Genomic DNA, 20,939 nt, shown 5'->3' with positions numbered 1-20,939 from the left:
ATATGGAAATGCACGGTCTGGGAGGGATGGAAGAGTTCAGTCCTTCCTTAATTTCATCTCTTCAACTTGTGGTCCCTTACTTCAAAAAAGGAACATTTTAAACACTATAAGGTAAAAGTATTACTGATGGTAGAAAATCTGAGTTAATGGTATCATATTGTTTTCTAGTTAGTTAAAAAATTATGTCCTTGGAAATGCTAGTCCTGGATTAAAAATCCAAGAAATAGTCGTCTTGGAATAAAAATAATAATAATAATAATTTACAAAAACCCCTTATGCCTAATAGTTTTGGTTAATGTAAAAGCTTTGTTACACAATGGAATCAATTAAGATATGAATTATTTTGTAAATATCAATATAAGAAAATTATTTATATAAGGAGCACCCTTATATGAAATCAATGTAACATAATGAGTTTATAAGATGCATAATAAACTTATTAAATATTTATAACCTGCCTATTGTAGACCCAAATAGTAAGAAGTATTATAGTTTATAATAGAGATAGCAGTGAGTATTCATTGCAAATGAGATCATTATCAGGATAGTCTTGAAGAGCTATACAACTGGATTTTGGAGTCAGATTTGGGACTAAATTTTGGTTCTACTATCTGCTAGATTTCCTGTCCTATAAAACAAGGTCTGTGATGCTTAACTACAGCAGTAACTGTGGGGTTATAAAGGGTTTAGCATAGCACCAGGAACTTAGTAAGCTCTTAACTAGTAGCTATTATCAAGCTGGATTAGTCTGGCAAGGGTTTAGGTAGGTTGTGATATTTGAGCTGGGTCTTAAAGAATATGTAGGATTTTGAAAGGAAAGGGGTGTGCTGGTAGAACATTCTAGGCGAGAAGAATTATAGGAGCAAAGGTGAGAAGTAGTTGGGCCAGACAGAGTAGAAAAAATGTGAGCACAAGTTTGAGTAGGTGAAGTGGGGCCCCAAAATGCTAGGCTTTGAAAATCAGAAAGAGAAGTCTGACCTAAGGACCGTGGGCAAAGGGAGCATTTGCAAATATTGGAAAGGGAAAGTGATAAGGTCAAATTATTTGAGGAAGATTAGCCTGGTAGCAATAGGCAAGACAGTTCGGGGAGAGAAGAAAATGTACTTAGGAAGGCTAGCAACAATACGAGATAACGACAGCCTAAAATAATACAGGGCAGTGAAAACTGAAAGGAAGGATTAAAACACACTACAACTGCTGATAGTTATTTTAAGGTTGTTTTGACTGCTCTGATTCCAATAGCACTTACTACCATTTAATGAACACTTAACATAATGGCTGTCACAGAAAATGTATTTCAAGTGTCACCTTATTCAATCTTCAACACAACTCCATGAGGTCAATTATCCCTATTTTAAAGATAAGAAAACCAAAGGTGAGAGAAGTCATATCACAATATAGTTCACTTCAGAATATTTCTCATGGTTTATAATAATGATGTGATTATTTGGTTGTATGTTTCTCCCACACAATTGGAATTTTCAAAAGGCCAGTCTCTTTACTTCACTACTTTATCGTTAGCAGCCTGATGATAAGAATGCTACAGAATAGAGTGTTTAGCAAATCTTTAGATAGATGGATGAACGAATAGATGGATGCTTCAAAGCTTACATAGCTAATAGGTGAGGAACCAGAATTCAGATCAGGGTTGTTTTGTTCCAGACCTATATGTTAACTACCATTATTCTATTTCTGTGCCAGCAAGATAAAATATATGAGAAAAGGAGGAGTATGATCCAAAGGATATAACCACAAACACATCTTTATTTATAGCAGCATTCTCCAGGAACATACTTTCCATATGGCAGAGTTACTTGTCTTGAAGCCAATTATTCCATATCCCTTTGAGAGGCCAGGATGCCTATGATAAACCATATTTGGCTAAGGCTGATGATGGAACACTAAGCAGAAGGGTCCAAATGAAAGCTGTGTCACACAGACCTTTGCAAACACAGAGCAGCATGTATTTTATAAGCTGTGGTATCCACAGATCATGCTGGCAATTTCAGATTCTTGTGGTTTGCTTTTTAATTTTTTTCAACAGTGCTCTTCCAATATAATTTGGAAAAGGTGAGAACCTATGGCATAAAACAATGTCCAAATATAAGCAATCAATGTGATTAAATGAATGCCCAAAATATGACTGAATATATATTTCTCACGAAGGGAGAGTAAGAATACATGTATTTTATTGTATATAATCACTATTCTCTCAAAAGTTAGACAGTAAGATACACAAGTGACTAATAAGAACCTGCTGTATAAAAAAAAATTAAATTAAATTAAAAAATTTTTTAAAAAAGGAAAAGATACACAAGTGTATGATGGTTACAGTGAAAGAATGTTTGCTTGTAGTCTGTATTGTGATAATATTATCACTTAATCAGACCAAATTATACTTGTAAAATATCCCTCTGGCCCAAGATCATCTTAGTGTGGTGATAAATAATGTAAAAATAATTTACTTTTCTTGTATTTTAATATGCAGACTTGTAAGTTTGGGACGTCTTTTTTTTTTTTTTTTTGCGCTATGTGGGATCTTTGTTCTCCGACCAGGGATCAAACCCGTGTCCCTGCAGTGGAAGTGTGGAGTCCTAACCACTGGACCACCAGGGAATTCCCAGTTTGGGACTTCTTGACTGAATATAATCAAAGGCAGGGAATATTAATCTGAGATCCATGCCTCCCAAAGGGGAAGGTATCATCGTTGAATGGGTTCAGCTTAATTTGAGCAACTTAAAAAAATTTAGGACAATTTTCCCTTCAGATTCTTTAAGGAAACTATGGCTCCTGCACAAAAGACAACCCACTGGCCTAAGAGGTACCATGATTTGTGGAGCTTATATAGCTCCATGTAGTGACCAGACTGATAAGCAAAAGAAGATTGGGAAAATCTATGCCTTTAAAGTGTTTGCAACTGATTTGATGGAGGAAGGAAAAAAGACAAATAGAGTAGTAATGGAAGAGGTAGTGATTTTTGTAGTAGATGTATTCTATAGGCGCTCAAATGGGATCTGAACAAAGATCTATGGGAATGAGTGGCCAGGCAAAATATTTAACTGAGGCAGACTAGGAAAGAACAGGAGGAATAAACCAGTTCAGAAAAAAGAGTGTGAGTGAGGACACATGAGTGAAGGCAAGAAGACTGAGTGTGAAATTACTCAATTATTTGACTTTTGCTTGAATTAATGTAATTTTAAGCAGTGCCTTAATAATAAGAAACTGACTTCCTTACCTAGTTAGGGATTGAAAGGAACTCTTTGTACCTAGTTGGGAAATGAGAGGTTGTAATATACCGCCCTTTCTCTATACCAGACCCGCTGCCTCTGTGCCTTTTTCCCTCTGAACAAGAGGAATGAGCACATGTTTATAATGTTTACTCTTCAACAGCAAAACATAGTTCTTATTCACCCTTCAGTAGGTTCTTCATGAGAATACACAGCCCATAAAGTCACCAGAGATCCAAGAAGATATTCACTATTTTAGATCTTGAGCTTTCCCTGGAACTTTTGACAAACCAATCACCAAATCAGTAAAATGTAGTGGTGAAGAGCAAAGACTCTACAGTCAGCTGGGCTCCTTTTAAAACACAGTTCAGCCACTTTCAGCTATTGACCTTGGGCAAATCTTCCCTTTCTCTTTGCATCAGTTTCTTCATCTGTAAAATGGGGAACGTATCTGTCTCATAAAATTATTGAGAATTAAATGAGTTAATAGGTGTAAAGCAATTAGAACATTATCTGATATACGGTAAGCACGCCAATGATAGGAACTATTAAAATATAATATTTCTCTTCTAGGAAGTCAAGCATGTGCTATGTGTGTGGTACTCATCATTCCAAAGAGTAGGCAGCAGGTATAATTCCAATATATGGTAGTTGAGTTTGTACAGTATGCTGGAATTGAGCTGATGAAGACACAGCTTATGAGGAGTTTTAGTGTATTTTATAGGGTTATTGCCACTGGATTTGCTAATACATTTAGCCCACGAATTGAATTCTTTGACTTGCAGGAGGATGTTGACAAAGCAGTAAAGGCCGCAAGACAGTCTTTTCAGATTGGCTCTCCATGGCGTACTATGGATGCTTCAGAGAGAGGACGGCTAATAAACAAGTTGGCTGATTTAATCGAAAGAGATCGTCTGCTCCTGGCAGTGAGTATTAACCAAACTGCGCAGAACTCAAAATCTCTAGAAAGCATTCGTTGTTTGGATTGGTGAGTTGTTTTGATTTTAGTGTTCACTATATACTCTCTACAAATAAAACAAAAAGACTTCTACCAGCTCTTGTATATGAATGGTACCATTGAGCTTATTCTCAGATAGTAAGTAATCTGCACTCTGGTTTTAGATTATGTTAATGTCTACTCCCAGAACAGAGTCTACAGTCTAAACACTGGGTTTTTTTGCTTTATTTACTTATTTAGTTAGTTAGTTAGTTGCACTGGGTCTTAGTTGTGGCAGGCGGGCTCCTTAGTTGTGGCATGCATGTGGGATCTAGTTCCCTGACCAGGAATCAAACGCAGGCGCCCTGCAATGGGAGCGTGGAGTCTTAACAACTGCGCCACCAGGGCAGACCCTGAGTTAAATCAAATTAAACAAGTTTCTTTCCTTTACTGTAGAATTTCTGAGCCTTTATAAAATAAGGTCACATGCAGCATGAAGATCCTAGAATAATATACCGGTTTTCTTGAACTTACTTGACCACTGAACTCCTTGAGTGAAAAAATCTCATGGAGTTTGTTAAAGGTGCCCAGGATATTTCTTTAAAGTAAACCTTATTTCTCCATAATCTAGCCCACCAAGACAGTTAATAAATGGCCACTTTTTCCTTTCCTGAAATGTACATGTTCACAATGGTCTTGAATAAATTATGTTCTTTTTATAGGTGAAAGAGCGAATAATAAAGAAAAATCCATTCATGTGTTTATAAAAATGTTATTTTTATGTATACTGCTTTTTAAAACACATTTCAGCAGTTATATGAATCAGCACATAAAATGGGTGGGGGAGGTGTTTCCTTGTTTTTTCCTCTCGAGAAGCCAATTTAACACAAAGCAACAGCAACATCAGATTTCAGATTAAGTTTTTACTACCTTTAGAATCTTAACTGGCGGCAACAAAAAGGCTTATGTTTTTTAAAATCAACATTAGCAATTATAGTTAATCAAAGGGCCATTTATTATCCAATCAAAGATTCAGCATAATTCAAAGTATGTAAAAATACGGAATTAGAAGTTATACGCAATACAACAACAGTAACCAAAACATCCTGCAGGAAGAAAGCAGAATTTGTTAAAACTTGCCTTCCCTAATTTATCCGATCTGTGAATTACAGAATGTTGACTGCCTCTGTCAGTATAAGATCGTAAGGGGGGAAAAAAGAGTAAGCATACAAAAATCATGTTTGATTAAGTTTTGAGGTAGCATACAATATAATGCAGAGAGAGAAGACTGTACAACAGATAAGGAACTGATTTAAGAGTTTATCACCTGTACACTCCTGCCCCAGCAAAACATTACACCCCAAAGTCTTTACAGTTCTGCTTAAGAAAAGGAGGAAAAGAAGAGATATGTCATCCTAAAACCATTAGGGCACTAGACTAGAAAATGTTGAACTTTACAGCCTGACCATTCAAACAATAATTTTGATATTAGTGGCAAAACTCAGAGTTTCACAATTTAAAATTTTGTTGAAGAAAACTCATGGATTAAAAAAAAATCCAGGGGTTACTTAAGTTTGTGTGAATATCCAGATGGGATGTAAAAATTAAAAATGATTATTGAGGCATTATTAATGGTCACTGACAGTAAATTGTCACCCACAGTTGTATCATACAATAAGTGAAATCTTGTTGGAACTCTGATCTAAGGAGACTAAGTGCCACTCTCACAAACTGTGTGTATATCAAATTGTGACCAGTTCCTAGAAAGTTGGTTCACTGGGGGACGTTCAGAATGAGATAGAAGGGCACTAAGGTTTAGAAACCAGAATCTCACTACCTTTTCTACCCAGATCTTGCTATGTCCTTAAGCAAGTATGATCTTAAGCAAGTCCTTTTAACTCTTTTTTTAGTCTCCTTTTTAAAAAGAGGAGGTTACAAAAGATTGCTTACAGGATTTCTTCTAGTATTTTCAAAATTCTCTAGCACACGATTACTCAAAATATTGACTATTTTTTTAATCTAAAATTTCTGTGGAAGTTTAGATTTGGGGTGTGATCTCTTTTTCAGACAATGGAGTCAATGAATGGTGGAAAACTATTTTCCAATGCATATCTGATGGATTTAGGAGGCTGTATAAAAACATTACGCTACTGTGCAGGCTGGGCTGACAAGATCCAGGGCCGCACGATACCCATTGGTAAGTAGCTTTGGGAAACCACCATGGGTGACGGTAGGGGTGAGGAGATTATTGTAGAGATGAAAAATTCCAAACTCTCCCTTTTAAAGATGTCAACCAAGTAGGGCAGAATTATTTTCTTCTTGACTTTGAGACAATGCAGTTCTGAACCTGGACGTTCTGCTAAGATTCATCATATGCGTTCTAAAATTGTTTCAACATAATTATGCAGAAGACAACACTATAGATACTTTAGAAAATATTAAAGTAAGAACATTCATATGCCCACAATTACTGATTTAAGCAGTTGTCTCTCTAAGGACTCAAACTTTTCAGAGCTGGCCTCTGAAATTATTTATTTGGGTTTTATTCCAATGGTGACATTTATACCCTTTCTATAATGTAATTATTTAAGCCTCTTTGTATGTTCCAGTATGAGTCAGCTATGGTCATCTGTGCCTGGTCTAACTCAGTATAGTTAGAGCAGACTAATTAAACAAACTAATTCACATTGATTTGTTTCAAATAGTTTCGAAAAAAGAAGGGTCTGTGTTTATAGCTTAAGAATTTGTGTGAGTGAATGTGTATGCATTTTAGTATTTTAATAGAGCATGCACATAATGGGATAGGAATATGAAAAGGCATCGAGTTGGAAAACATTACAAGTAGAATTTAATTCATATAAACGTATTGACTATGGAAATACAACACCCTCCAGGACTGGCCCTGAAGTGCATTTCCCATCTAACTGGAGCATCCCGCTGGTCAGAAGTGAGAGCCAGGAAGTGGAAAGGGGAGAGTGAGACCATGATGGGACCAAGAACTGTGGCTATTTCAGAAACTTTTACTTTACCCTTTGATAAAATGGGAGAAACCGTTTAAAGTACAAATAGATCTTGATAAGTAGCCTTCTTGCTATGATAGCCAGGAAGCTTTTGTGGGAACTAGAACAAACACAAAGCACAGTGCAACCTGAGGATGACCACATCAAACTTTGAGGCATATGAATCAATCAAATCCAGATGGAAATGTCCTTTACATCTGGCATTTTTTTTTCATAGAATAAGAGAGCTTGCTTTTATTGTTTGGTAGGCAAAAAGAAGAGGACTTTTTAGAACAAGCCAGTAGGAAAGGCTTGTCACTCACAGGGAGATATTTTTTAATTCTACTATATTTTAATTTTACCATTTTTAAAATTATATTATGCACTTAAAAAATTACTGGTAGAACTCAGAGCTGTCAGAAACAGAACTCTAACAGTTTCTTTCTTAGTTACACACCTTTCATTTCCTTTATCATGAAAGAAAGGAAACTGAGAACAAGTATGATTTAGAAAGTAGCCCTCCTATAGGATCAGAGATAGAATAAATATTGTTCAGATCTTTTCCAATTGTGCATCTTTGCTTTGACCTAACTCAGTTTTATGGTTCCTCTCATTTCAAATTACTATTTGAGGGCTCAGTTTTTCATTTTGTAAATAGGCAGAGATATGTTCTCTCTTTCTTTTTTTTAAATTATTGTCTATACCTTCCTCTCATATCAGCCCCAAACCACCATTCTGTGAATATCAAGCACATTTGTCTATAAATGATTGTGTGTTTTATTTTTCAGATGGAAACTTTTTTACTTATACAAGAAATGAGCCTATTGGTGTGTGTGGCCAAATCATTCCTGTAAGTTGTTCTCATATAATTTTCAGTCAAAAAAAAGTGAGTTCTAATTCTATTTCATTTGTTAATGAAGATTTCTTGGGCACAAATGAATGCTTAGATATTTGCTAAATGTGGAGCAAATATAGTAATTGTTGAACTTGGGTCTCTCTGTGGCTGTACCCTTTGGATACGAACCAGTAGTCCGGAAACCTATCTATATTCTGGCATATCTCTTGAGTGTGTTTCCATATACAGCATCACCAAACCTTAACCTTTTACTCTATGGTTTGTTTTTAAAAAGATGTATTGTGCACTCTGTTTAAGACCCATGCTTTACATGTACATAGCAAAGTGGTCATCGTGCAAGACGCCAAGCATTTCAGTGAAGTGTAGTATGGCCGACCACTCTCCAACACTTTCTATCAATATATCCTCATTGGCACTTCTCAACATAGAGAAGAGGAGCAACCAGAGTGTTCAAATTGAATGAAATTTCTTAACTAAATGGAAGAAACTGTGCCAGAGGCATTTGGAGCACAGTATGGAATATATCCTACCTTCAGATAAGAGGCTTTGATACTCCACATTCCTCTTTGAGAAAGTACCATTTTAAGCAGATGAAGATTTCCTTTTATGTCCAACAAATAGGAGACTATCAATGATTTCACTTTGACTGACATATTCAGAAAGGCCAAAAAGGCCAAACAAAAAGATGATAAAATGTCCTGATGTTCTTAGATGAGGAAGTGGCAATGACTTACCTTCTGCTCCAATGAGATTGAAATGTACACATATTAACATTTTGAATGAAATTGCTCATTAGTTCAAAAATCCCAATAAAACCCATAAAAACTACATAATCCTGAATACTAAGAATTGTTAATTTTTACTGTATGCCTGTGATGAACAATTCACTGCATTAAACATTTGGCCCACTTTCTCTATGAATCCTCAGGACAACCTTCTGAAGTAGAGAGGACTGTTTTCAGCACTTATAGATGATGAAAGTGCATATAACTTGTCTGAATTCACATGACTGCTCAGCGATTGAGCTGAGATGTGAACCAAGCTGTCAGCCTCCAGACCCTAGACTTCTTTGTCTTTAGCAAGATATTTGTCTTGGAATTAAATACTACTAAATATTATTATTGGGTAAATGGTTACATTTAAAGCCCTATAGGGAGGGAGGAATAATTACACTTTTTAAACCCTTACAGGTAACTTACAGTATATTTAATAGTAAGGCTTGATTTCTAAACCATGCAGTGATTTTTTTTCCTGGTAGAAAAAGAACTCAAAATAACAGCACTTGATAAAATTTTATGACTTTCTCCTGCTCTCTTCCTGTATCTAGTTTATTTGGAGGTTTGGTTTTTTTTTTAGCATTTATGAGTTGCTTTGAGCAATGAACTTAATTAGAATATACCAGATGATTAAACAAAACTACTACAATTCTTGTTTAACATCTACAGGGAGTGTATAATGTGGAAGTTAGATTAGCAAATGTGGCTTTCAGCAATACAAAGAATCTATTGTTATATATTGCTTTCTAGTGGAATTTCCCATTGGTCATGCTCATTTGGAAGATAGGGCCTGCCCTCAGCTGCGGAAACACAGTGGTTGTGAAACCAGCAGAGCAAACCCCTCTGACTGCTCTTCACATGGCATCTTTAATAAAAGAGGTACGTTTCCTAAATCAAAATGTGTTTAATCTTTGGATGCTGAAGGAGATGGATGGGCTATGGAGTGAATGTGGCAGTTAAAAAAAAACCCTTTATTTTTTCGACCTGCATATTTAGCTGTTTTGGAACACAGTTGTTTCCTCCTTGAGTTTCAAATATAAGACTGCTACAGTCACATCACGATACTGAGAGGTGGAATCTTGTTTGTTACTGTCATTCCCATTTCTTTTCGTTTAGAATCAGAATAAAGTTGTATTTCAAATATCTTTAAAAAAAAAAGTATGTGCAAGAACTCAGGAGTCCTGATTTACAGTAGGAAGACTTCATTTGTTGCTACTGTAAACTACATTATCTGCCAATGGCTCCTGTCCAGTGGGGATGCATTAAGCATAGCTGCTGGCAGGGACTTTTGGCAGTCAAACCAAATGAACCTCTGCCCAAAGCAGGACAGGAAGCCAGACCAAAAGCTTCATGTCCAACTGCCACCTTATGATCACTTCTTTTATTTCTTTTGCCCAACACCCATGAATGCAAGTTCATGTTGAAATTGCTATGATTTTCTTTCAAATGTTGAACTGTAAGTTGCTATATAACTGCAACAGCCTGGAAATTCTACAAATTTGTTTAAACTAGTCTATCTGAAGGTTGGAGGCTTCTGAGCTAATATGCTTGCTTGTGGTATTGGGCTACATTATTTCTAAACTCATTCACCCATGAGGGAATACCTTTATATTCTCTTTTCTATTACGGTTTTCTCTGCATTTACCTTCCTGCTCAAAAACTGACAAAAGAGCACATAAAATTTATTTTCATCAACTATCTAGATTGTTTTAATATATTTTTTCTTGCAGACAAGTTATTGTCCTTTATATCATACCAATATTTTAAAAATAAGCTTTAGTCCCTAGAAATTTAAAATTCAGGAAATCTGAATCCATATCTTAAAAATATTCTTCACTTCAAATTAAAAGTAGGCAAAAGAGATGTCAAAATGAGACATGTTGATGCAAATAACATGAAATTTCAATGTGTTGTTTCAGTTGCCACACTGCTCTATACTTGATAATTCTTTAATTGGGATTGGAATCAATCTGTGAAGCTTGATCATGAATGGGATGACCATTTTTAACCTAATATTTTTCTGATTAAATAATGCTGATAGGAATTTGCAACCTAGTTGGTATGCCCTGATCAATCAACAGGTAGAAACTAAAAATGTTAAGATCCCTTTAGCTTCTTATTTTTGCTGAATGGATAATAAACACATTGTTTTCCTTCTTTGTGAGTAATTTACCAACCACTTTTACACACACTATCTTTTTGAGTTACTATTATAAAATTTGAGACAGCCATCATTGGAGCAATGATCCATGAAAGTCAAAGATGGACTTACTCTGAGGAGAAATAGTCCCTCAATAATGCAGCCCTTGAGGTTATTTTAAGTGGGCTAAACAATGAAATAAGAATAATAATAATAAAACCACCTACATGAATCTTTCTTTGTAGAGAAACTCATAAGATTAGCATAAAGAGGCAGCTTTGATCCCATACTCTCCTCTTTTTTCTGTAGAATTAAATGATCAGTTCTGTTCTAACTATTTTACTTGTTATCTTTCAGGCAGGGTTTCCTCCTGGAGTAGTGAATATTGTCCCTGGTTATGGGCCTACTGCAGGGGCGGCCATTTCTTCTCACATGGATGTAGACAAAGTGGCCTTCACAGGATCAACACAGGTAACATCATTTACTCAGGCCAGTAGTGAAGCAGTCGGAAGCATGTTTTATGTTACTGTTTTTAAGCTGACATTTCCCTAAAACAAAAGTTCTTTTAATGATTTGTTCCTTATTCTAGCCTTCACACATGTTTATAGAACATAAGCAGATGTCGTTGAGATGAAACGAAATACCTATTACAAAAGCAGAAGGACTGGAGTAAACTGTTTTTAGTATGTTATTACTTTCTCTGACGAGAAATATGGCTGATTAGACGTTGTCGTATGATTAGTAAGGTTTATGATAAAAAATATAAATTAGGCCACAGTGATTTGTATGAATGAATTGTAATTTTATCCTGTAGATTAGGGAAGTCAAAGAGCAGAGCCTCACCCTTAGCTCCTTATTTGGGGCTCTCTCTTCCCTGAACATTCTGAAAAGGAGTCAGCAGCTCAGCTTCCCGGATCCGACCTAACTTTTCTGCCTCAGTAGCTCCAGCTTGGCTACCCAGAAGATTAAAGAACAGGACCCCAGCCGTGGGCACTTCAGAGGAGAGGGATGGGGGAGAGGAGGGACGCTAAATGCCCTCCAAATGCTCTGGGTGTTGAAAATGGTTACTTTTTTAACTTTCTGGAGAGAGAAACAGGAAGGACATTCCAGATAGCATGGAAAGGCTAATTTGATTATTTTATACTCCTAATTAGCCACTCCAATATAAAGAAAAGTTTACATAGAGAACTAAAATGATAGAAAATCAAATTTTATTTTTCTTGATCTTTTTTAAACTAGATAAATCAATATGTAATTTTTTCTTGTTTTTTATAGACATAGAATAGAAAAAGTTTACATTCTACAAACTCCTAATTGAGGTAGGGGAAAACCAATTATTCAATCAGGAGTCTGTGGACAAAACAATTGGTAATGGTCAAGACATAGCAATAAACTAAAAAATGATGAAGTCACAGGTTGAAATCACAGCAGAGGAGGTAAAGCAGGAAGGTACAAATTCCTCAGCCTAGCACTGTAGACCTTGCCCAACAGGGGCGCCATGTACAGCTTCTGCTCTAGATCCCACACACTTCTCTAGTTTATCTGAGCCAGAGGCTACTGTTCCACGATGCCATCTCTGCATCACTGCCTGCTTGTCTTGGCTCATCCCTGAACCCCTACAGCACTTTAGGGTACTTTACCTGCCCCCTCCCCCCAAAAACTTTGATATGAGAAGACTAGGAAACATCTAAGTTCAAATTCTAAGTCTACCCCTCCTAGCAGTATGTCTTCCAAAAGTTAAGTATCCTTACTAAACTTGAGTTTCTTCATATGTAAAATGGGAATAATATCTACTTTATTGAGTTGTACCAAATAAAACTGAATAAGCTAATGAGTAGTAAAACATTTAGCATCCTACAGAGTAGTCACTAAATGGCATGATTATTGTGTGTTCTAGAGTCATTTCCATTCTCTTGTTCCTTCCCTCACTCTTTAATTTCTCACACTAGTTCATAAGGTGTGAGGGAAGAGGTCCCTTCTCCACATAATATTTCTTCATCGCTGCCCCATCACTTCCTGATTACTCCATGCATCTTTTCATCCCTGCAGGCTTTTGCTCATGCGTGGCCACACCTACTATAATGCGGCTCCCATCACATGCCCTCTATGGCTTTCTCCGCAGTCCCAGGAGCATCCTGAATTTAAAAACTTTCCATCTGTGCCCCCATTGTCCTTGATATATAATTATGATAGCACGTGCTCCTTGCTTTGTTATGTATCTCTCTCCCTTTTGCTGACTATCCTCAAAGACTATCTTATTCATTCTCATCTCCAGAAACCAGTACAGTAACTACTTCTGATTGAGTATTAAAGAATTAAGTGTGACTAAGATGATTTTAGAAGCCACACAGAAAAATCAGTCTTTCTGGGTCCTCTTTTAGCTTCAAGTTCGTTGCTTTGCAGATAGTAGTGAACTTGCCAAATGCCATGAAAGAGGCAAACCATGGATTTTATGTTTTTGTGGTCCATTGTAGCAGTCATGCTCATTATAAAAATGTTTCTGGCAAGGTAAGAATTTTAATGTCCCATTAGATTCATTTAAAACAGAATCCAACCCACGCTGTGCAGGATGTGCTAAGTTAGAACATTTTTATGAGCATTTGCTACTTCTGCCCCACAAGGGCAACGCCATAATATCATGGAACATACTTTTTACCATAGTCTAAATAGTGCTTATCCTCTCTTCATTGTAGACCTTTTTGAGAAAAAAATGACATTTTACTTTTTTCTAAGTGAGGGAACAGAATCATGGGGCAAAAACTTATGTTTCCTTATTTTGACTTTAGCTAGACCTTTGGGAAAACTCAAACAAACCTTTTATTTGCCATCTGAAATTGCACAAAGTAAAAGTGTAACCTTTCTTTCTCACTCATACTTCTAACCATTCTTCATGCTAGTTCTTTTGACATTTGTAGCTTTTAGAAAAATGCCTCTGATCTTACTCCCTTCCCCAAGACAAAAATTATCTGCTTTAATAAAGTTTCTCCAGCAAATCTTTCTAAGCTAAAAACAAAAATAAAAAACAAAAAAAACCCTCCAAAAACCCTCAGAAAATAAAAGAAAGATGCAGAGAAAGAATTTGGAGAATTCAAAGGGAGAAAGGCAAAGATTATTGTCTAGAAAATACAAAATTCTTAATCACCTCAACTGAAAACTCAATTTGGGGCTTCCCTGGTGGCGCAGTGGTTGAGAATCTGCCTGCTAATGCAGGGGACACGGGTTCGAGCCCTGGTCTGGGAAGATCCCACATGTCGCGGAGCAACTAGGCCTGTGAGCCACAACTACTGAGCCCGCGCCATCTGGAGCCTGTGCTCCGCAACAAGAGAGGCCGTGATAGTGAGAGGCCCGCGCACCGCGATGAAGAGTGGCCCCCGCTTGCCACAACTAGAGAAAGCCCTTGCACAGAAACGAAGACCCAACACAGCCAAAAATAAATAAATAAAATTTTTTTTTTTTTTAACTGCCAACTTTAAAAAAAAAAAAAAAAAAAGAAAACTCAATTTTTGAAAGTGGTCATAAGAAATATGTTGTGGAACCAAAACGGGATATAAGAGAAATTTCAAACAGGTTTCTCCATTGCCAGTCTACTTTTAGTTTATTTTTATTAACCTACATTTAAGGGTTTGATTTAGTGCATGAAGATTTTAAATAAGATGAAAACATTAGCAGATTAATTAATGCTCTACTCTGTAATGCACAGTAGTAGTCGGTTCAACAGTCAAAATTTAAACACACATTCAGCAAGCGTCTACTTAACTTTTATTCAGTTTGAGATAGAAACTTTTTCTTAAAATCTGATGTGTTGAGGAAGAAAAGAAATCCAGAGAATAAAAGAAGCAAGATAAAATGAATCATCTTGTAAAAAGAAAAGATCCTTTTAGTGTACTAAGACTTCAATAAAAAATAATAAGGAAGAAATAGTTATATTAAAGAAAGAACGAAAGAAAGAAGAAATAATTATAAAACAGGCCAGATTTTAGAAATGAGAAAAATATAAAGAACTGCAGAAACTAATCTTCATAGGAAGTGATCCATAAAGAAAAAAAATGAAAACTCTTTCTCTGAAGAGAGGCCACTAGCATTAATAAGAAAAAAAAAACAAAACAAAACAGTAGGATTCCAGCTAACTGAAGTAGCAGCACAGAACACAGACCCAATTTCTTTCTCCTAACTCCACTGTTCAAAGGTGTGGAGGACAGCATGAGAAAGAGGGAAAGTGAGAGCGAGAGACATGGGGGAGAGGGGATATCAGTTAATCAATAGTTAAGTGAGCCCACTCTGACAGATAGTGCTGAGAAAAGGTATGCAATGATAGGACATTGTCACTGCTACCAGGGAGGCAACATCTGTTTGGGAAACTGATATTTATACAAATAATACAATCCAAGAGAAACTCTGAAACGAGTCCTCATGAGGGCACTTATTGGAGATCAGAGAAAGAAACGGTCACATTCACCTTGAGTCATCATGGATGGCTTCAAAGAGGAGCTAAGATACAAGCTGGACCCTAAGGAAGGGTAGGATTGGAGGCAGCCCAAGTCGGGGGCTTGCTGAGTGGCCTGAGGACTGTGGATTCCCCAGGCAGTTGGAGTACTTCCAGGTCATGGCTCCTCTGCAGAGACCCACGGCCTTTGGTAAGACCTTTGGGTCTCATTATAAATGAGAAGCAGAGAGAGATTCGAGGCTGGTAAATACGCCACTTTGTCTGGATAGAGTTTTCTGGATTTCAACAGAGGGATGAAAAGTCAAAATAGATAAATTATGGTTGGATCATGATATGTCAGACTGATCAGAAGAAAGATGAAGTTCTGATTAAAATGAAAAATAACCTGTCTGGCCATGTACATCAAGATCATGTACATCGAGATCAGCTATCATGTTCAATATATCTGTTTTCATGATCCATCATATGTTTATGCTTGGATGGAGGAGTCTTTGGTATCTGAAAGTGCCAAATCTGGAAAAATGCCATTTCTCCCTAATGAAACGTAACTGTGGCACAAACATCATATAAATTTAAATTGCTGAAGAAACCTGCCTTCATGAGAGCAGATTAAGCCTCCTCCTTTGTAATGCTCCATTTCAGGTTGGCAAAATGATCAAAGAAGCTGCTGGGAAAAGCAATCTGAAGAGGGTGACCCTGGAACTCGGAGGAAAAAGTCCCTGCATTGTGTTTGCTGATGCCGACCGTGAGTAAAAGCCACTCTGCTCGCTTCTCACCCTTCTCTTTTTTGGTGTCTGGTAGTGCCATACAGTGAAGGGTTTGCTTCTAACGTCAAAGTGTAAGGCATTAACCAGAGTCCAAAATTACTCTTAAAAATCTCTTAAATTGTCCTAAAGTTATAACGCCTAGATAAGTCCAACACAGACACAATTTCTTGGTTTGGAATAGATTGCTATTTCCTCAGCTGAACTCTAGAGAAACTAACTATTTTGCATTTAGGGGCCATAATGTATATTCTTAATTCCATACCTTTAAATATTAGCATCACCTTAAGCATGGTGAGATACCCTCAGATACGCTGGACTGAGACCAGCTGGAGAGACAGCAAGTTGCACATTTGTCGTCTCCCTTCTCTCTGGGTCACACGCTCATTGAATAAAATGGCCAGAGGAAAAGGATGCCTACTATTTAAGTAATTTCTCTCATTTTTTTCTAGCAGGTGTAGTTGAATTTATATATATTAAATCTCTAATTATGATGTGACTCCATTATACAATATCCTAGGTTCATCCTGATTATATTATCAAGTAGAATCCCACAATTATTTCCAGCAGAAAAATAAGGTCAAACGTTCATCTGTCTCTTTAAGAGCTGCGTTATTGGTCTGAGGCAAGCAACACAGATGACTTATGTTGTTATTGTGATCTTACCTGAAGCTTTTTAGAGCACACTATCTTATACATTCTACAGACATGACAAGATTTCTGATTTTACCAAATCTTCCTGTAAACTGCTTTCACTACAACTAAGCGGATGTAATTAGTTCACAAAGTAAAGATAACAATATCCAATTGCTACAATGTTAAATTAAATCTTCTGCATTTAGAAAATTAAAATGCAAAGAAAACTTTCTTCTGGTTGTTTAGGATCTACTAATGAAGCAAACTATTTCCTCTTTTTAAGACCCACGCAACCATCTCAAATAAACAGATAAGAAGAATTTATAGGCATATATGAAATAACATGGCACACTTTACATAAATTTGGAAAAATTTTTTCATAGAATAGGGTTGTAAGGTGGTGGGAAATTCTGAATATTAGTTGTTTGGGGGTTTTGGGGGGTTTTATGGGTTTTTTGTTTTCAGAAATATCACTTTTTCTATTGATTAGGGTATCTAAGGATGTTTTTAAATTCTTATTTAATGTAATGGATATTTTATATTTTCTTTGTCATTAGTTAAAACCTGAGGCCTGAAAGAAATATTCACAGTCGTCTAATTATAAATGGAGATATTTATAAAAATCACTTGCAGTGAGATTTGATCTTAGGATAGTTTCCACATTCTTGGAATTGCGCATATTAAAGTTGTATTAATAACCACTATTATTTCAGAGTCTACTATTTTTACTATCATTTTAGTAGCAAATAAAGGATCAGAAAGGTTACTGTGTCACCTGGCTGATGAGGTAGAATATACTGAATCTATGACTATATGACTCCCGATTTTTTTATACCACCATATCACCTCTGAGAAAGATGTATAAACATATATAATCTTTAGAAAACATCTCTTCTTTAACATGAATGTCTTCTTTGCAGTGGACAGTGCTGTCGCATTTGCACACCACGGGGTATTCTACCACCAGGGCCAATGTTGTATAGCTGCATCCCGGCTCTTTGTAGAAGAATCCATTTATGATGAGTTTGTTCGAAAGAGTGTTGAGCAGGCTAGAAAGTATGTTCTTGGAAATCCTCTAACCCCAGGCGTCAGTCAAGGCCCTCAGGTGAGTGTAAAATAGACGGAACAGCGTTCACCAGGCACAAGAATAAAGCATCTTCTCTAGACCTGGTTTTACTTGAATACGATTACTTCCCATTCACATATCTTCCCAGGTGACAATACTGTATCAGTTTGGTGATTAAAAAAATAATGAATCTAACTCCCAATGGTAAAGAAAGTATCCTGGTTTTGTGTTGCCCGGTTATCACATCCAGAAACAGTTGAAGAGATATGTTGGAAATTAAAGATGTGAGGAAACATAACAAATGCTGTAAATTTGTTTTCCTCAATCTGTACACCTCTGAATCCCTATTTACAGTTCCTATCCACTTGGAAGTTCTTATACAATCCTATCATTTATTCTTTCCTCAGCATCAATCCTTTTTCTCGGCTTCCATCCCCAGATACAGGCAGCTGGCACACCTCTATAAATTCTCTCCAAAGTCTTTAGTTACTCTGACCTTCTAAAGATAGCATGAGTGTCCTAAAAAGTCCCGAGTTCCTGGCTTTGTGGCAAACTTCCCATTTTAGTTGTTAAAGCTCAGTTATCCCCAAGGGTTCCCATTTTCTTCTGTCTGCTTAGAACCATTGTCAACGAGAGTGTCTCTCTTATCCAAAGCTCACCCTTCCCTCTTCGTTACACAGCTCTCTGTTCATTGTCTGCTTTCAAGCTCCTGGACCTTTGGTTCTAAATTTACTCCTGCCCTTTGAGGTCTTGATCCAGAGCAGAGTTTCTACCTGATCTCATAGAGCTTACAGTCTAGAAAGTTAAAAGGCTGTCTTGGATTTTCCTGCTCAGGCCAAGATACCCAAGTAAGAAAATTTTAGGACTTAGGCAATACCAAATATTGAAATCTAAAAGCCCTAAAATAACTTAATTGGTAAATGAAGTAAAACATTTTGTTAAGTCTAATCTTGTTATATTTTGTATTTATCTTTGTGTTTAGTAACTACATAGAAGTAGTTGCTAATTTTGATCATATTGGGTAACTTTCCAAATGGATGCCAAGACATGTATTAAATTCAATTTTGACTTGGTCTCCCATTCTAAAAAAGGATGGGATTCTAAGGTTTTAGCTGTGATTGTTTCTTTCTCTAAATATCAATCTGTCTATTTATCTATCTATGTAAAAGTAAACACATTTCCCATTTGCGATACACATCTATCAAACAGACATAAGATAGATGATAGATAGATAGCTTGATAGATAGATAGATAAAAAGAAATATATATGTGAAGAGGAAAGAAAAGAAGAAGAGAGAGGAAGGGAAGAGAAGATACTTAATATTAAACATTGTTGGGCAATATTTTCCCCCATCAGGGGATCTGCACAATTCAACCGGAGGCTCAAAAATTGAGCTAGAACACTTCATTTTAAGAAAATTTCCATTCATAGGGTTCTTAAGTAAATAATCCAGTAATCTAACTACTTAACATAATAATTTAAACTTTATAATTGAAAACATTTTTGTCACAGGTTGCACTGAATAAGTAGAAAAAGTAGATACGTTGGGACTTTGAGGAGTAAAAGACCGAAAAGCCCCTGAAGCTTCTTTACCCTTTGAAATACTCATTTGTTGTTATAAGAAAGAGCTTATGGAAAGAGACACTCATTTACTAAGCTTTAATATATATTCTAATTTATAATATAAAATTATATATATATGTGGATATCATAACTTCTTTTTCAAATGAAAATACTGATTATTTCCAACTTTTTAAGGAAATGTATATTTTGGTCTTTGAAATCAGATTGGAAAAGGACTTTACCAAGGAAGAATTTGTTATATGTGTAAATAGTATTTAATCTAATTGGATATGGAGCTGGACTGTGTGCAGTGAGAACTTTGAAAACTTTTCCTGGGATTTAGAAGATAGGGGAGATTGCAGAGTCAAAGAGGACGATAAAGAACAACAGTTTTTAAGTAGTCAGAAGAGTCAAGGCAAATTGACAAGAGGCTCACACCTTAACTCCAGGATCTCCAATGTTTTTCCTTTAAAACCTAACCCTAGCCACATCTGAGACAAGGCAGTCTTCACCAGTGGTTTGGAGTCCAAGAATCACCCAATCCTTCAACCCCCCCCAAATAGGGACTGAGGCAACAGGTAGTCCCAATTCCAGTGCATGGAGGAGAGGTATGGACTCCTGATGTTCCCAGCTAGAACTCTGTAGTCATTCTTTTCCTTGTAAAAATAAACCATTTAAGTTCTGTAGTTCTTGTAATATATTTAGATGTGGTCCATTTAACAAAGCAGGTTGGCAACAATCAGGACAGGTCAGAAATTAGAACCAGACCTACTCACTGCCCCAGGGGGACCTAAACTGGGTGGGATAACCAGGCTGTGGTCAGCATGGACCCTGCCACAAGGGGATGGTCAGGATGAAGAGAAGCAGAGGTCGAGGAATCTTCCTAAAGTCACAAAGCATCTGCTTTCCAACTGCCATGTCTAATTAACCCAGTATCAAAGTTTTCTTTTTCTTCTTTCACCTTTTAATTTCATTTAGGATTACAGTTTCCAGGTAAGTGTGGTTGATGATTAACAGACATTTCTTCCTGTAAATAAATGACAGGTGTGTGAAAAGGTTTACACATGTTTGCAGTGCCAATACACTTCTCTTACATGGCTGTGAAACAAACACTAAATACAAATATTTATCTTCAAGGTTTCTTTCCAGAAAAGTCTTGAGATAAAATATACCCAACAATAAATCTGAGCCTCTGTCAGCTGTTTTGGTTGAATATTTAACTTAATGACAATAGCCTAGCATTTTGAAACCTTTATTTACAGGCGGGGCAAAGTATTATCTTTACGAGTTGCTATTTTTTTTTCCTTTTCATGTGATATTTTTCAAATAGATTGATAAGGAACAATATGAAAAAATACTTGACCTCATTGAAAGTGGGAAGAAGGAAGGGGCCAAACTGGAGTGTGGCGGAGGTCCATGGGGGAATAAAGGCTACTTTATCCAGCCCACGGTTTTCTCTAATGTTACTGATGAGATGCGCATTGCCAAAGAGGAGGTAAATGGTTTCATTCTGTTCTGTTCCCTTTGTTG

General features: G+C 36.5%; 1 protein-coding gene across 1 annotated transcript in view; it reads left to right on the top strand.

The window, feature by feature from the left end:
- ALDH1A1 (aldehyde dehydrogenase 1 family member A1) overlaps positions 1–20,939 on the top strand; it is a 55,258-nt gene that overhangs the window by 22,720 nt on the left and 11,599 nt on the right. Inside the window, exons 3-10 of the mRNA XM_036856601.1 lie at positions 4,013–4,153; positions 6,232–6,361; positions 7,952–8,013; positions 9,546–9,674; positions 11,293–11,406; positions 16,022–16,124; positions 17,700–17,884; positions 20,740–20,904. Coding sequence (XP_036712496.1) covers positions 4,013–4,153; positions 6,232–6,361; positions 7,952–8,013; positions 9,546–9,674; positions 11,293–11,406; positions 16,022–16,124; positions 17,700–17,884; positions 20,740–20,904 — 1,029 coding nt within the window. The remainder of the gene's footprint in view (positions 1–4,012; positions 4,154–6,231; positions 6,362–7,951; positions 8,014–9,545; positions 9,675–11,292; positions 11,407–16,021; positions 16,125–17,699; positions 17,885–20,739; positions 20,905–20,939) is intronic.

Source organism: Balaenoptera musculus, chromosome 6 (assembly GCF_009873245.2).
Source record: "Balaenoptera musculus isolate JJ_BM4_2016_0621 chromosome 6, mBalMus1.pri.v3, whole genome shotgun sequence".
NCBI lineage: Eukaryota > Metazoa > Chordata > Mammalia > Artiodactyla > Balaenopteridae > Balaenoptera > Balaenoptera musculus.
Note: the sequence above shows the minus strand (reverse complement) of the source record. Positions and strands in the feature narration are given on the sequence as shown.